The 15,276-nt window shown below is 33.0% G+C and overlaps 1 protein-coding gene across 3 annotated transcripts in view; it reads right to left on the bottom strand.

The window, feature by feature from the left end:
- Positions 1-15,276, bottom strand: part of LOC140441591 (uncharacterized) — an 803,694-nt gene that overhangs the window by 422,342 nt on the left and 366,076 nt on the right. The window contains exon 2 of one of the 3 annotated variants that reach the window (XM_072532422.1): positions 1,843-2,593. The exons of the other annotated variants lie outside the window; for them this stretch is intronic. Coding sequence (XP_072388523.1) covers positions 1,843-2,217 — 375 coding nt within the window. The 5' untranslated portion in view covers positions 2,218-2,593. The remainder of the gene's footprint in view (positions 1-1,842; positions 2,594-15,276) is intronic. 3 annotated transcript variants of the gene reach the window in all.

The following is a 15,276-nucleotide window of genomic DNA, read 5'->3' as shown; positions in this document are numbered from 1 at the left end:
ATCAAAGGAAAGGATAAATTCAAATACCTGGGGTTTATAATCACGAAAAAGGCAACAACAGAGGAAGAAATTACACAAAGATTAGGACAAACAAGAACAGCAATCCGACAACTTAACTCAGTATGGTGGGATAGACACCTAAATATGAAGACAAAAACGCAGATTTATAAAACATTAGTGCGAAGTATTATGACATATGGGGCTGAAAATTGGATTATAAACAAGAAAACCAGCAGTAAGATAGTAGCAACAGAGATGGAATGCCTGCGAAGATGCTGCAGAGTAACAAGAATGGATAGGAGAAGTAATGACGAAATGAAGCAAAGAACATCAATAGAAACAGACATACTAACATATATAGAACAAAAAAGACTAAAGTGGTATGGACATGTAAGAAGAACTAGCGACAGCAGATGGATAAAGAAAATAACCGAATGGAGCCCCATAGGAAGGTGGAAAAGAGGACGACCCCGAAAACCCTGGAGGAACGAAGTAGACGACGCCATGAGTAAGAGAGGACTGAACGATGGAGAATGGAACAACAGAGAGAGATGGAAACGGTTGAGCGAGGGAAGGCAGTGAATACTGTAGAATCCCTAAATATATATATATATATATATATATACGACAAGGAAACTAACAGGGTCACTTGCTTCTCGTCTAGGGGCCCATCAAGACATTTTTAGTAGATAAACAAAACTTGACCACAGATAAGATGTTATAACATTTAGGATAAACAAAGGATATGACTTAAGATTTCATCTGATATTTTCTGTTTTCTTAAATTCAATGTACAACGTATTGAAAAGTGGCATCGAAAAACGTTAAAATTAGCTATTTTCATTAGCCATAAACCTTAGACCTTGGTTTTTAACTCGAATACGATGCGTTTTAGAAAAAAGTTACTTAGGGCCTTTTCTGTTTGGAATGAGTGAGGTAACCCAATAAAACTTGTTCCGGACAAAGAAATTAAATTTGACAACTTGTCTAAAAAAAATTGTGTTTAAACAATTGTTGGCCATCAGCTTCTCTGGACAACATGCAGTTTTGTTATAAGGGTTCTCTTTAAAGTAAGATTGTGCAAAAATATGAAATGATAATATTTTTCCTAGCCGGTGCACCTGTACTATCGGAACTAACAGTACTTTACAAATAAAGAACTTTGTAATATTCTGCTCCGAAAATGGTTTTATCATGCATTTGTAACGATAATGCCGTCGAACGCATCATCAATTGCCAACAGCTTAGTCCTCTCTTTGTGTATCCGCACTCCCATCAACAACATACCACTACCATCGATACGTGCTGCAGATGAAATACCGGCCAAAAGTATAAAATGCTGCGAAGAACTATGGAAATTAAGTTAGTTAGTTAAATTAAGTGCCCACCATCCCTTCCCTCTGCGATCGAGTATTGGTGGACCGCTTTCGTGGTACACCACGCAATGTCCGAGTATTGATCGGCTGCTCTTTGGTCTTTGAATATTGACTAAAGATCTTTCTTCGTCATACCTATCCGATTCGTCTTTTTGTTTTACGTATTGTATGAAAGTAAATTTTGTTTTGTTTGTAATTTATTTAAATATATTTTTAATAGAAGTAAACGTTTTACTAAGTCTTGTGTCTATTAGAGCTACCGGTCATACATTGCTAAATTGCGTATAAGAGAAATCAATTTAGAAGTTTCTTGTGTTGTGCTCTACTAACAGAAAAAACAACAGGACGTAGAAAAAAAACATCTCAATTTCTATGAAGTAAATTCTGCATACATTTTGCTTTTATATTATTGCATAATGAACATATATATTCAAAAACAGTACATATTATTATTAATAGAACATACCTGCATCTTTCCCACTGGCGGCGACACCACCAAAAATATCCGCATGGTCGCCTTCAAAAAGTCATCTTGTTTCAAACCCTCCTTACTCCGTGGACCGCTACTTTTGCTCCTCGTAAAACTAGTACTAGGCTTAAGGTTTTTATCACTATCTTTTTTGTCACTCTTTCGAACACCTTTTTGGGAATGATCCCCGCTCGATTTCAACACCGGACTAGAAGTCTGTTTCACTGAAACGTTTTTGGATTTCTCTTTGAAGCTGAGAGCTTTAAAAATGTCGGTCTTCGAAGTAGTTTCTAGGCCGATGGACTTCTGTTTTACTAATGGCTGTTTGTCACTTTTTTTGTCCTTGTCGCAGCTTTTTTCGCGCCTGAACATCTCGAAGCGGCTGGACTGGGTTAGGGAATTCTTTCGAGAGAGCGGTTCGTTCTTGGCTTGAGAAGTGGCAGGTTGAAGGTCTGAGGACCCTGACGCATGTCTTTGGACTTTCCTCCTGATGGACCCAACGAATTTCCTCCACTCCTGATTGCCCTCCGACGCCTGGGGAGACTCTTGGTCGATATTCAGGCTTTCTCGAGCAATTTTTACCGGTTTCGATGAAAATATTTTCACTATGTTTTGCAGGATCTTTAAGTGTTCGTCGATGGTTGTTACCACGTACGTTTGTACATCGTTGGTAAAAATGGTAAAGTTTGGTACTTATGCTAAGATTTACTATGTACAAATAAGCGCATATGCTTCTCCAGAAAGGTAACTAAAATTTTTTATTTAAATTGTTTGAATGTATTCTTCAGTTTAAAATAAAATAATTGTTTTTGTTATTTTTCTGGCAAGTATTTAACAATTTTACATATTTTGTTACTTTTGTTTTATTAGAACTTACTTCGTCATTAAACATATATAAGAATAGTCACAAGAAATGTATACAACAACCTACGACATAATACACATAGTTTCCAAAGTTATGCATCTCCCCTCTTATTTACTGTGTAAATATATGTAAATATTCATTTAATTGATTTGGTTTTGCCAAGGTGTCAACATTTGAAAAATTTATCTGGTACAATTTGTAAAAACGTGATTTATATTAAACCGTAATTTAATTTTTAAGTTTTATTATAATTATTGATTATAATATAAAATTTAAGAATTATTGATTTAGTTGAAAAAGGCCATCCACAGCATATCGATGCGAAAAGATGGGGTGTTTCTCAGAGTGATATCTCTATGTGAATAGGTTTCTGGAGACAAATTGAATACAGAATAGAGTTCACTCTGGTATACCCCGAGTTTCCAATCAGCAACAAAATAAATATAACGGAATTTCCATTCGGAGATATTCTTTTGTCTGTCTCAATCCTCCAAATAGACTTCAGGCAAGCTACAAGAGTCAGAGTATCGTTGGCTACAATAAGAAGAAGAATTTTACAGTCAGGTTTGAGGAATCGTCGAACAATAAGAGTTCCTTAGCTACAACCTAGATATGTTTTGCACCGCCTTCAGTGGGCTCAAGAAGACATACAGCTCACTTAACAGTTTTGGAATTTTGTGCTTTTCTTAGGCGAGAACAGAATCTATGTAAATAGTGATAGCTTGTTTTTGAAAATAGCTAATAATAGTAAAAAATTTTGGAATTGCATAGCTTCTAAAACTATGTGTATAAATAAACAGTCTGTATTCTGTAGCTCCAGCTACATTAGCTCAACTGGTTTTCCATGTTTAATTTTCCAAGACAAGACAGATTGTACTTTTTATTTTATTGTAAACTTAACACTTATATAGTTGACCCAGGTCGTATTGTTACTAAATTATAAACAGTGTCAGCACTACTAACTATCTGTGTTCGGTTTATCTACCTTTTTGCTCTAAATATACGACTTGCGTTGTGCACGGTCGATTATTAGTAAATATATACTCTATTATAATAACAATTAAACTCTTTTGTTGTTGTTTATCTATATCTTTCTCTAATGTCATGTTTTAGCAATAAACTAAATTCAAATCGAATACATGTAAAATCGCATTTAATTTGAATCTCTAAAATTTCTGTTTGTGCTTATCCCATAGCTTCTTCTTCTTAAGGTGCCGTGCATTTCTGCGTAGGCGTCCACCGTACATTGTCTTGTCAGGTGAGATGTTAAATGGTCAGGATTAAATAATTCTGTTTTTAGCAGCATTGCGAAGCATTTCATAGCTGTGGATTTCTGTCCATTTTCGAATATTGCGCAGCCATGACATTTTTTTACGTCCCAGACCTCTCCTACCCTCTATCTTTCCTTCGAGTATCAGTTGCTAAAAAGGATATCTTTTCCCTCGTAATATGTGTCCCAAGTATGCAGTCTTCTTACTTTTTACATAACTAAAAAGTTCCCTATCCTGTAAGCCCGCTCTCCTGTCCGTCCATGATATTCTAAGCATTCGACGCAGGCACCACATTTCAAACACTTCAAGTTTGTTAATGAAACTGGCCTTTAACGTCCATGCTTCCAATCTGTACAAGAGAATAGGCCACGCGTAACACTTAAGTATCTTGTATCGGAGGTTTAAGTCCAATTTGCGATCAGTCAGAAACTTACGAAGCCTCAAAAAAGCATTTCTGGCTTGTTCAACTCTGCTCTTTATTTTATTTTCCGGGTCCCAACCCTCGTTCAGCAAACAACCCAAGTATTTAAATTGCCTGACCTGTTCGATCTCTTCTCCAGAGACATATAGCTTTGCGTTGGGGTAATCATTTCTACTTATAATCATTGTTTTTGTCTTCTTGATATTTATTTTCAAACCCCGAGCTTCACTTGCAAGAGTTAGATCATTTACAAGGCATTGAAGATCTTTGATGTTATCTGCCACTATGGCTGTATCATCGGCATACCTGATGTTATTAATAGATATGCCGTTAACTTTAATACCCTTATTAGAGTCTGACACTGCTTCTACGGAGGCTTTTTCTACGTATAAATTGAACAGCATTGGAGACAGTATACAACCTTGCCTTACTCCTTTTTTAATGGAGTAATTTTTATCCCACAGCAGTGACAGTCAATAGTTTGTTATTAGATAAACACACACAGGGAGATATAATTTGTTATATGTAAGATCATTATTCAAATTATTATTATTATTGCATTAATCAAAATTTTGCCATAAATCCTGGAATGTCATCAGGTCAACAAGATCTAGTATGTCCATACTAATGTTTCTATTTTCGTCCACTAATATGTTCTGTCTATTTATTTGTTCTTCTACAACAACTGCATACAAACATTTTTCTTTGCATTTACCAAAATAATTCCTTTTGCGCTCTGCTAAAACTTGTGGTAGTAAATTTATTTTTGATATGAGCTTCATTTCAGTTAAAACATCAACAGCAATAGTTATGTCTTCTTCTTTTGGTGCCTATTCGTTTCTAATATTGACGATCATTCTGGCTGTAATTATTTTATTAACAGATGCTTTAAATAGATTAGCTGTTGTTGAGGAGAACCATTTCCTCAAGTTTATTAACCCTATATATTCTTCTTCTCCCAATTTCTCGTTTTCCAAATACTTTACCTTGAAGGTGCCACTGAATATCATACCATACAATACCATACTGAATCCAGTTGTGCTGAATGGGCTTGATGTCATATGACCACCTTGTTGGAGGACGTCCTCGATTACGATAAGCATCGTGACTAGATCTCCATTCCAGAATTTTCTTCCTCAACCTTCTATCTTTTAATCTGGCAACATGCCCCGCCCAGTTCCATTTCAATGTTGTTACCTTTTAAACTGCGTCAGTAACACCAGTTTTTCTCCTAATTATTGTATTTCGAATGTTGTTTAGGCGTTCTCCATTTAAAAGTATAACATATTCGCAATTTTCCAAGGTTTCACTAAATATTTTCTCTGAATATAGGTAGAATCTTATAGGTAAAAGTAAACATCCTGGTCTAACGCCTCGCAGAATCTGGATCGCTTCCGTCGGTTCATCTCCAAGATGTGTTCTTATTGTGGCTGATTGGTTTCAGTACAAATTTTGTATTATACGCCGATCTTTATCATCTATTTGGGCTTTTGTTAGAACATTTTTCGGTGTTGAACTATGTCAAATGCTTTTTGGTAGTCCACAAAGCAGGTGTAGATATCACAAGTCATATCTGTGCATCTTTGGAATAATACATTCTGCGATGTATAACTTTAAGAAAAAGTTTTAGTGTACGGCTCATTAGACTTATAAGCCTATATTCTCGGCAATTTTTCACTCCCTGTTTCTTTGGTAACGTAATAACTTCTGAAACTAGATAATCTTTTGGAATATTGCCTGTGTCATAGACATTATTAAAGATTTTAAGTACATAGTATTCTTAAAGATTCATCATCAAAAACTTCAAGAAATTCAGATTGTACTCCGTCTGATCCTAGAGCTCTCCCTTCTTTTAGTGATATTATGGCTGCTCTTATTTCTGTCACTAGTATAGGTGATGATGTTACCGTAAGTTTTTCCAAGTATTATCAATACTCGATTTGTCCACGATAACCTCTCCGTTGTCATTAACAAGTTTAGTTACTCTTCTGTTTTTACATTTGTATAAATGTAAACGTATAAAATAAATATCAAACCTCCCAATACTGGCTCTGGTGGTACAAGTTGGTCAATAATAGAATACCCCAATTTAATTATTTGTTTGTTGTAATTAATGGCAAGGCAACGGAAAAAAATTATTAAAAAAAATACATGTTACGTGAACTAAAATTAATTGTCATTTGTTTGCAACATGTTCTGTATTTTACATAGTATTAAATTTAATTTGAATGGACAATTTTGGTGTAATTTATAGACCAATCCTACTGCAATGTTGTATAGTTAATGTTATTATAAATACATTTTCCGAATAAAACTATTTGCTAAATAATTTTAGTTGTAGAAAATCTGTATTTTATAATAAACTAAATTAATTTTCCCATTATTAGAGAACAAAGGTACAATAATTGAAAAATTGTAAAGTAGCAAAACATACTACTTATTTATTTGGTTTCTTCGTAACAAATAAACACAAAATAAAGAAAAAATAAGTTTCGGTAAGTTTTTAGTTACTGAATTTAAACCCAATTTTAAAAAACAATATACTCAGTTACGTTGCTTTGTTGCCTTCAGGAGAATCTGAACGAGTTTGCTAAAAGTTCCGGTTCGAGCTAAAGTTTTAACAAGTCCTCTATTAAACTTATCGAAAGAATATAATTTTATTTAGCAATAGAGAAAAACAAAAATAAGTGGATTGATAAAGAATAAGTGCAAATCCAAGTTATCAGTTTAAGTAACAAAGACCCTGAAGATGTATTATTATATTATTTACAAAATGTGAAGATGAAACGATAAGTTTATAGGAGAGTAAAATAATTTCAAAATTATCTAGGGTTTTAACAACTGAACAAAAACTATTACGGAAACCATTATAGAAGAAGGTTAACACGGTTTTCAAAAAGGCAGGTTTATAAATTTTAAAAAGGTTTTCGACCAGGCCACTAACGCAAATAAATTTATATTAGATAAAAAGGAGGATACCCAAAACCCTTGATTAAAGCAATCAAAAGAATGTACAGAAATGTTATGGATGGCAATGAAGAATAACAGTCAGAGATCGAAAAATCAGCAATCTCCCCTATGCCGACGACACTTTAATATTACCATCATCAATAGATGAACTTGAACACATTATGAACAAATTAGATACTGTTAATCATGAATATGGACTTAATAAAATTAATGTCCTGAAGACCCAGGTGATGACCATCCATCGAACCAGCTGGAAATAAGAAATGTAGCAGAATGTGAAGTGTTAAGTCGTTTTAATTAGTTGGGCTCGGTTATCGTAAACAATGTATAACTTAAATCATTAAAAAGACTGACTCACAACGTATAATGGGCCTCCCAAATGTGAATCTGTCGTAGAATGATAAACATATCCTGGACAGAAAATCATACAAATATCTCAATATTAACAGAACTCCATGGATGGAGTGGATTAACACAGCATTAACTTTGTCCTAGTTCTCAGATATATCTTTATGGAATAAAAAGATCTTCTGTCAACTGAGACAGTTTTTGAAAATATTTAATCAATTTTTCCATCGAAATGTCAAGACTCACACAGATACCATATCCTTTTTTATGACGAAACTTAAAATCTGAAAGAATTTTATTTCTTTCTACCCACCATTCCAACCTGTGTTTTAACATGCAGGACAGAGAAATCGGTCTATATGATTAAGTAAAAAAGCAAAATTCGGGTTTTTACCTGGTTTTAGTTTTGTACTCCAATCGTCAGAGACGAAAATGCCACTATACGAGAAAACTGAATTTCACCAAAAATGTTAATTTTAGGATGCCAAAAAAGGTGCAAAAAAGTTTACCACTTATACCCTCGGGCTTTCTCCTAAAACCCCCTCGTAGAGGGGGGAAAACGGAAAGAAAGTTTCAAATAAAAAATGTAACTAAAATGATTCTGAACAAAAATGTTTATTATTGGCATTTTTTATGTAGAATAAACCGTTCTCCCAGAAAAAACGCTTGAACCAATCGGCAATTTTTAATGTCAGTTACGCGCGCGAAATCAATGTTCAATAATTTTTTTAAAGGTAAACAGTGTAGCTTTTGTATGCAATTTTTGTATTTTGCCGCAAATAAACTGAGTTTTTATGGCACGATTTTTGACAATTTTAATGATTCCCATGAGATCAATACAATTTATTCCTTTTGTTAACAGGTTAACAGCATTATCTTTAAAACCTATAACATGACATTTTATTTTTGAGTTTTGGCAACAAATGTGAGGCATTTGAAATATGCTAAAAAACGCTGAATTTATACTTTCACATTACAAACAATCTAAAATATTTAAAACTAATCTTTTTTTTAACTACAGTATTACGTTTTTTCAAAACTACCTATTTTCTGCTACAAATTATACTCAAAACTATCTTCTTTAAGGCATTTCCCGTGACGTGCGATCGTTTGTAATCTAAAAGTTTAAATTCTGCGTTTTTTATTCATATTTCAAATGGCTCATATTTGTTGCCACCATTCAAAATTCAAATTTCATGTTATAAGTTTTAAACACTGATCTCTAAAAATCGAAGTTTGACTGTGACTGTGAAGTAAAAGTTTGGCAATTTTCGAAAGATGTTGTATCAATATTATTATCCAGTCCTGGACTTGATTTCGGTTTTTTAGAACATATCTGCTATTTGCTTATAAGTTTTAGGTGGGTAAACAGAAGCTATCAATGACAACTACCCATTTCGAAATTTTATTAAAAATGTTGTTAAATTAAAAAATTGTAGGTAATATTGTATACTGTTTAAAGTTAAATTTAAATTTCTGGTTTTTTATTTTTGATTATCAGGACATTTTGTTTAATATCTAATTATTTTTAAACCTATTATACAAATCCATAGTTTATGACTCAAGTTTACAAACTAACTTTTTGACCTGATACCCTTAATCAACCTCTTTGTCCCCACGCTGCTGTCAGAAACGGTCCATTGAGCAGCAAATCCCATTGTCCTTGATTAATAGTACAATTAAAGTTATTCTGCGGCCGAATTAAATGCGGATTCATAGAAAATCTCAAAATTTATATCAACTGTCAGATAGATAATAAATAATGATCTAAATGTTCCAAATAATTTATGAAAATGAAACAGTGGAAAGTTGTAACTAACTTTAAAACAAGTTTTTTATAATATCACTTCAAAATGTCAGTATGACAGTTGCATTTTTTATTATTGTGTATATTTAATGCAAATACATAACAAGATTGATTTAATCGTTGATTAGTAGACATCATACACAAAGTTCTAAGTGATATCCAAAAAAGAGAAATTAAAAAGACACTACTGAAAAAGTTGCTAAAGAATCATTACGATACGTATTGTTTCAATCCTTTTCCTAATTGTAAATGTGACAAAAAGTAATTAGTAATTGTTGTGATTTATTAAAATTAATAGTGAGCTGTAATATTATTCAATAGGAAATTATTTATTAAAAATTTTTTATCCAAAATTTAGCTGAGATCAGATTTTTTGTCATATTTAACATAAGCCAGTCCTACCAATGACTGGCTTGGCGAAGTTTTAGCCAGGTAACCAATAATACAGAAACTTTATCACAAGAAAAAAAATTTGTTACTTTTGACTAAATGAGTATAAGCGAACGGATTTAGTGTCCGCAGTCATATAAACACAAACAAATAACAACAACGACTAAATGAGTAACAACTTGGAAAATGTTCTTCTTGCATAAACAGTAAACACTAAAAATCCCAAGATAACTGAAAAATCCACTGGAACACAATCCAGAGTAGATTGCATGAGGTCTGGCAGACTTAAAAAATTTAAACTCCCAACAATCTATAGAAAAGAAAAAGCTGTGATCCGAAGATTAGGAATAGGGCATACCCGATTCACACATGACTATTTAATGAATTCTGTGCTGAAGCCCATTTTCCTAATCTGATCAAGTGTGTTAACTGTGAAACATATCCTTATTGAGTGACCCCGGTTCGCGAAACAGAGTGCAACATAAACTTAAGTCAAATATTAAAAACGTTTTAAACTCACGCGATAAGTCTCTAACCTAATTGGTTTCTTGAAAGACATTCAGTTGTTTAACAGAATATTACTTTTTATTTTTCATTCGCTTCACCTTTAATTTATAACTCAGTAATAAAACACGTATTTAATCATAGGTTCTTATTTAAAGCTTATATATTAACTGTAGCAATTAGTAATATGTTCTTATTGTATGTATTGTACACAATATTGTTTGTGTCAATGGCCGTTGAAGCAGATTAATTGAGACACATTAATTTAAATAAAAAAATATATTAATGGAAGAAACTTTTATTTTAGAGATAAATATTTTAATTCTACTCCAGAGTTTTGCAAACTTCTAACAACCAGTAGTCAAATTATTCAAAAATTTACGAAGACCTACATTAAAGTCCATCCAACATTTATTTGCACGCCACATTAAACTTGCTCGCATGGCTTTGAAATAAAAAAAGGCTGGAAAAATAAATAAGGGCAATGAATAATCTATGAATGGAAATGTCAGGTTAAGACGAGTTAAGCTCAAAAGTTTTTCCGTTCAGTGTTGTTTTTAGGAATTAAAATTTTGACAGTGTGTAATCTTTTAAAACATTTTTTTAAATCATTGTCTGGACTTTTTCTGAGCAAACCTTCTAATATAAATTTTTGATTATCAGGCAGAACAAATATGAGGCATTTGAAATATGCCTAAAAAAACGCTGAATTTAAACTTTCACGTTACAAGCAATGTAATTCAAATTAAACTGCCTCGTTTTGATTGCATAAGTATGTTTTTCAAAACAACACAATGTTTCAGCTACAAATTCCACTCTACAATTCGAAGAATGGACGTATCCAAGATATTGTAAAAAAAATAATAAATTTTTATGTGCTGAGTGATGTTGGGGAAATTATTTGATAAAGAACAAAGATCATTCGAAATAAAAATAATGACTCATAAAAATAGCTATGTAATTGATAGACCTACAAGAGTTAACTTAAAAGTTGTAACTGATGCGTTAAAGATGTGAATGATAATATAAAAGTACACAAAAAAAAATAGAAAGCAAGACAAGATACAAAATTTTCACAAATATTCCACACCACAGAACGCACAGAAAGCAAAGCATTTGCAAATTATTACAGAAAAAACATTAATAACTTTGCAGAAATAGCCGCATTACTAAACAGACTGTCGAGAACGAATATAAAATTTGCTAGTCAGAAAACTGCCAAAAAGCTTTTAATAAATTCAAGGCATGACTAACAAAGCTACATCTAATAGAATTTCCAGATTTATTGGAGGAAAACAAGTTTATTTTGAACGGATGCGTCAGACATTGCCTTAGGATTAATTTGTTAAACATATAAATATGCCAGTAAAACGATCAACAAAGTGGAAATCCATTATACTACGATAGAGAAGAAATCGTCAGAAATAGTATATAATATTTCCAAATGGAGACAATACCTGATGCAGAAGGAATTTGTTATTCTGACACTTATTTGTTATGACAAACCCCTCACGCAGACTGACTGAATTCGGACTAAAGTTAGGGGAACTTTACAATGGGGCTAAAGGGGTGCTAAACGTGAAGGGAGCTAAAAACGTTACAGCAGATGCCCTGTCAGGAAGTAGAAGTTATATCAGAAGAGATTAAATAGCTAATTAAGGACACAGAAAAAAGAATATGTGCTGACGAGAGCACAGGCTTGAAAACAGGAACAAACGGATAATTCGAAGATAAGAGATAAGGCCGAATACAATACAATGAAATGAAGATAGATTCTGTTGAAGTACATAAAGAAAATAATATATCATACATCGAAAAGGAAGATATTTATTTGATTCGAGATTATTGATCAACGTCTACATTACGAAGGTCATTAAGAGTCATATCAAGAACCTAGATCATCGTCTGCACTTGTGAGCGTCGTGAGGAGACTTGATCCAAGTGTGCGCACTCAAAAATATAAAGGAGCTTGTGCAAATCCTTCTTAGTTTATGTTTGATGTGAAGCAAAAAATAAACTACATATTATCTGGATACATTAAAAACCACCACGGCCTCAAAGTTAGCTTTGACCTATTTTACTTGATTTCAGAAAAGGAACTGTCTGATATTAAGTCATTTAATACAATGAAGAAACTGGGATTTCGTGCAGTAAAAATGTGTTCCCTTATTCTCCATTAGCCTCTTAATATTTTTAAAAATGATCTTGACAACAATGCCCTTACCTCACATAGCCTAGCATACGAAAGTTAAAAAACAATCCAATTTCAGCAAAAATCAGTAATGTACTTTTAATTGGATTTCATTTTTTTATAACCATATCCCATAGTTTCTTTTATTATTGAAGATACGTATTACCCTACTCGCGTACGCTTCATAGGCAGAGTGTGCACAATTAAAACGATTTAAAAGTGGCTTAATTCATCTACAATAATGCAAAAATGTGGTAAACTAGTTTTGTTAATTAACGTGGTCGCGATCCCCATGTTTGAATCGCTTCAGCTTTGATGTGGATACTTCAAAATTCGTTTAAAAAACCATAATGTACTTGTTTTCTAAAAAGGTTTTTTAGAAGAAAAACTTTACATAGAACGTTTTTCATTTTGTATCAAGCAGCTATTGATATAGTCCGAGGATTATTTACCGTTTCGTTTAACTTTTCTGTTATATAGTCCCGTCGTCAGAGAGTTGACCCCTAAAAATCTTACGAACAAGCTGAATATTGCCAAGAATATTAATATTGGGGCCCCAAAAAAGATAAAAAGTTTACCACTTTTACTCCCAGGCTTCCCTCTAAAACCTCCCGCAGGGGGGTAAAAATGCAAAAAATCAATTTTACAAGAATCTGTACAGCTTAGAAAAAATGTTTCAGATTAATATAATTATATAGCTATATCCGTGCAGTGATCAAGAAAAAGGAAGAGGAAGAAAGACAGCTGGACCAACGGCAAGGGTAAGAGTGAAAGATTCTGGAAGTTGAAGCTAGAGAAGTGGGTCACACTGTGACCCAGTCACACGACTTAGATAGACGTGAGGAAATGTTTGTCTGGGAATGATGCCGCACTAGGAGCGATAAGGGTCTTCTACGCGCTACCTGAAACGAGACAAGGAGCCTCTTTGCTGATGAATGGAGTGTGGATGTGTATGAATGGAAAATGAATGAATGAAGGTAGTGCTTCGGAAGTGATGCCGACCTTAGAGCGGCTATTCCGCTTCCGGATCGCTGGATGACAGAAGAGGGTCTGGATCTTAATATAATTACAGGAATTAATATTAAACTCAACAGTCTTCCGGGTTAAATCTCATCAATGATCATTGAGTTATGCTTTATACATTTTTTCGATGTTTTTTTTAGGGCTTCCGAGGTCTCAGTCTCCCGAGCCCAAAGACACTCCTACACTGATAACTATCAAATCCATTACTGGTAATGAAAATAAAGAGGGGTTCATTTATACCGTCGATGGTGACGTGGTTTGGGTGGAGGATGGGTGGGGTTAGCGTGGGAATTGACATGGTGATTGGAGCGGGGATTGGCTCGGGGTGTAGCGCAAACATTTCTGACGGAAGGATTTTGATTGATGGGTAGGGTGGACGATATTTTTCTTTATGAGAGGTCTCCAAGTCGAAGGTAATCATATGCCGTCATCTCTTTTATTGAGACAATTTGGCCTTTTTTCAATTTCTGTTGCTTCTGTTATAATTCCTGGGTTATAGAAGCAGATGGGTGCCATGGTTCTGGACTTTTCAAAATCAATTTTGTCATCTTCATGAAGATAGTATTGACCTAAAGCTGAAATTGAGTCGAAATTGCGAACAGAAATGAAATGTTCATAAATCCGATTTTGGATTCTACTATATTGATCATAATCAACATAATTATACAGTTTACAGTAGAGGAAGAGGTGGAAAATTCTCTACCATTCCTTGACATGAGAATTGTAGAAACTGCAGATAATGTGTTGAAAACCAGATGGTTCAGAAAATCCATGTGTAGTAATAGATTTATAAGCTATTACTCACATTATCCAAACAAGATAAAAATGAACCTTATAACAGGATTAAAAAAAAGTGTTTTAAGGCTTTTTCATCCTGATTATCTACAAAAAGATCATCACTTGTTAAAAAATATTTTTATTGAGAACTCTTATCATATAGATATGCTACATAAGATGCTTTTTTCTAACATTGTTAATATAAATAACTTAACACCATTTTTGCTAAATCTCAGAACATTGTATCCAACAATCAGAATATCTACTATCATTCACTATCTTATATACCATCATTAACCCCTAAATTAATACAAATATCAAAGGTTATTGACAATATAAAAATAGCAACAAAGGACATCAAAACTATTTGATCTTTATATTCTAAAACTAAATACCCAATAGATAAATTAGATATAACAAATGTAGTATACAGCATTGGTTGTACTCAGTGAGAAGCTGAGTATGTTGGTGAGACTGGAAGAAATCTGTCAAATCGTATTATTTCCCACAAAAGTGATTATAGAATAAAAAAAACCACCTTGTGCTTTAGCAAAGCATGTAATCGACAAAGACCATATTATGGATTTTAATAACATTAAAATTTTGTAAGGAAATAAATTCAAAATTCACATTTTTAATTTAATTTTTCATATTCCTATTACATTTTTTCAGGTATCTACTAATAATAAATAAATCTTCTTTTATATTAAATAAAAAAAATATTTAACAAAATTTTAATTTTGGCAATATAATTGTCAAAAGTATAAATTTTAAGTTCGCATTCATGACATTGAGGCTTATTTGTAATTGGTCGCTATTCACTTATTTATAATTCATCAAAATTTAATTGTTTTTTGTTTAAAT

Source organism: Diabrotica undecimpunctata, chromosome 5 (assembly GCF_040954645.1).
Source record: "Diabrotica undecimpunctata isolate CICGRU chromosome 5, icDiaUnde3, whole genome shotgun sequence".
NCBI classification, from domain to species: Eukaryota; Metazoa; Arthropoda; class Insecta; order Coleoptera; family Chrysomelidae; genus Diabrotica; species Diabrotica undecimpunctata.
This window is presented reverse-complemented; position numbering and strand designations above follow the sequence as displayed.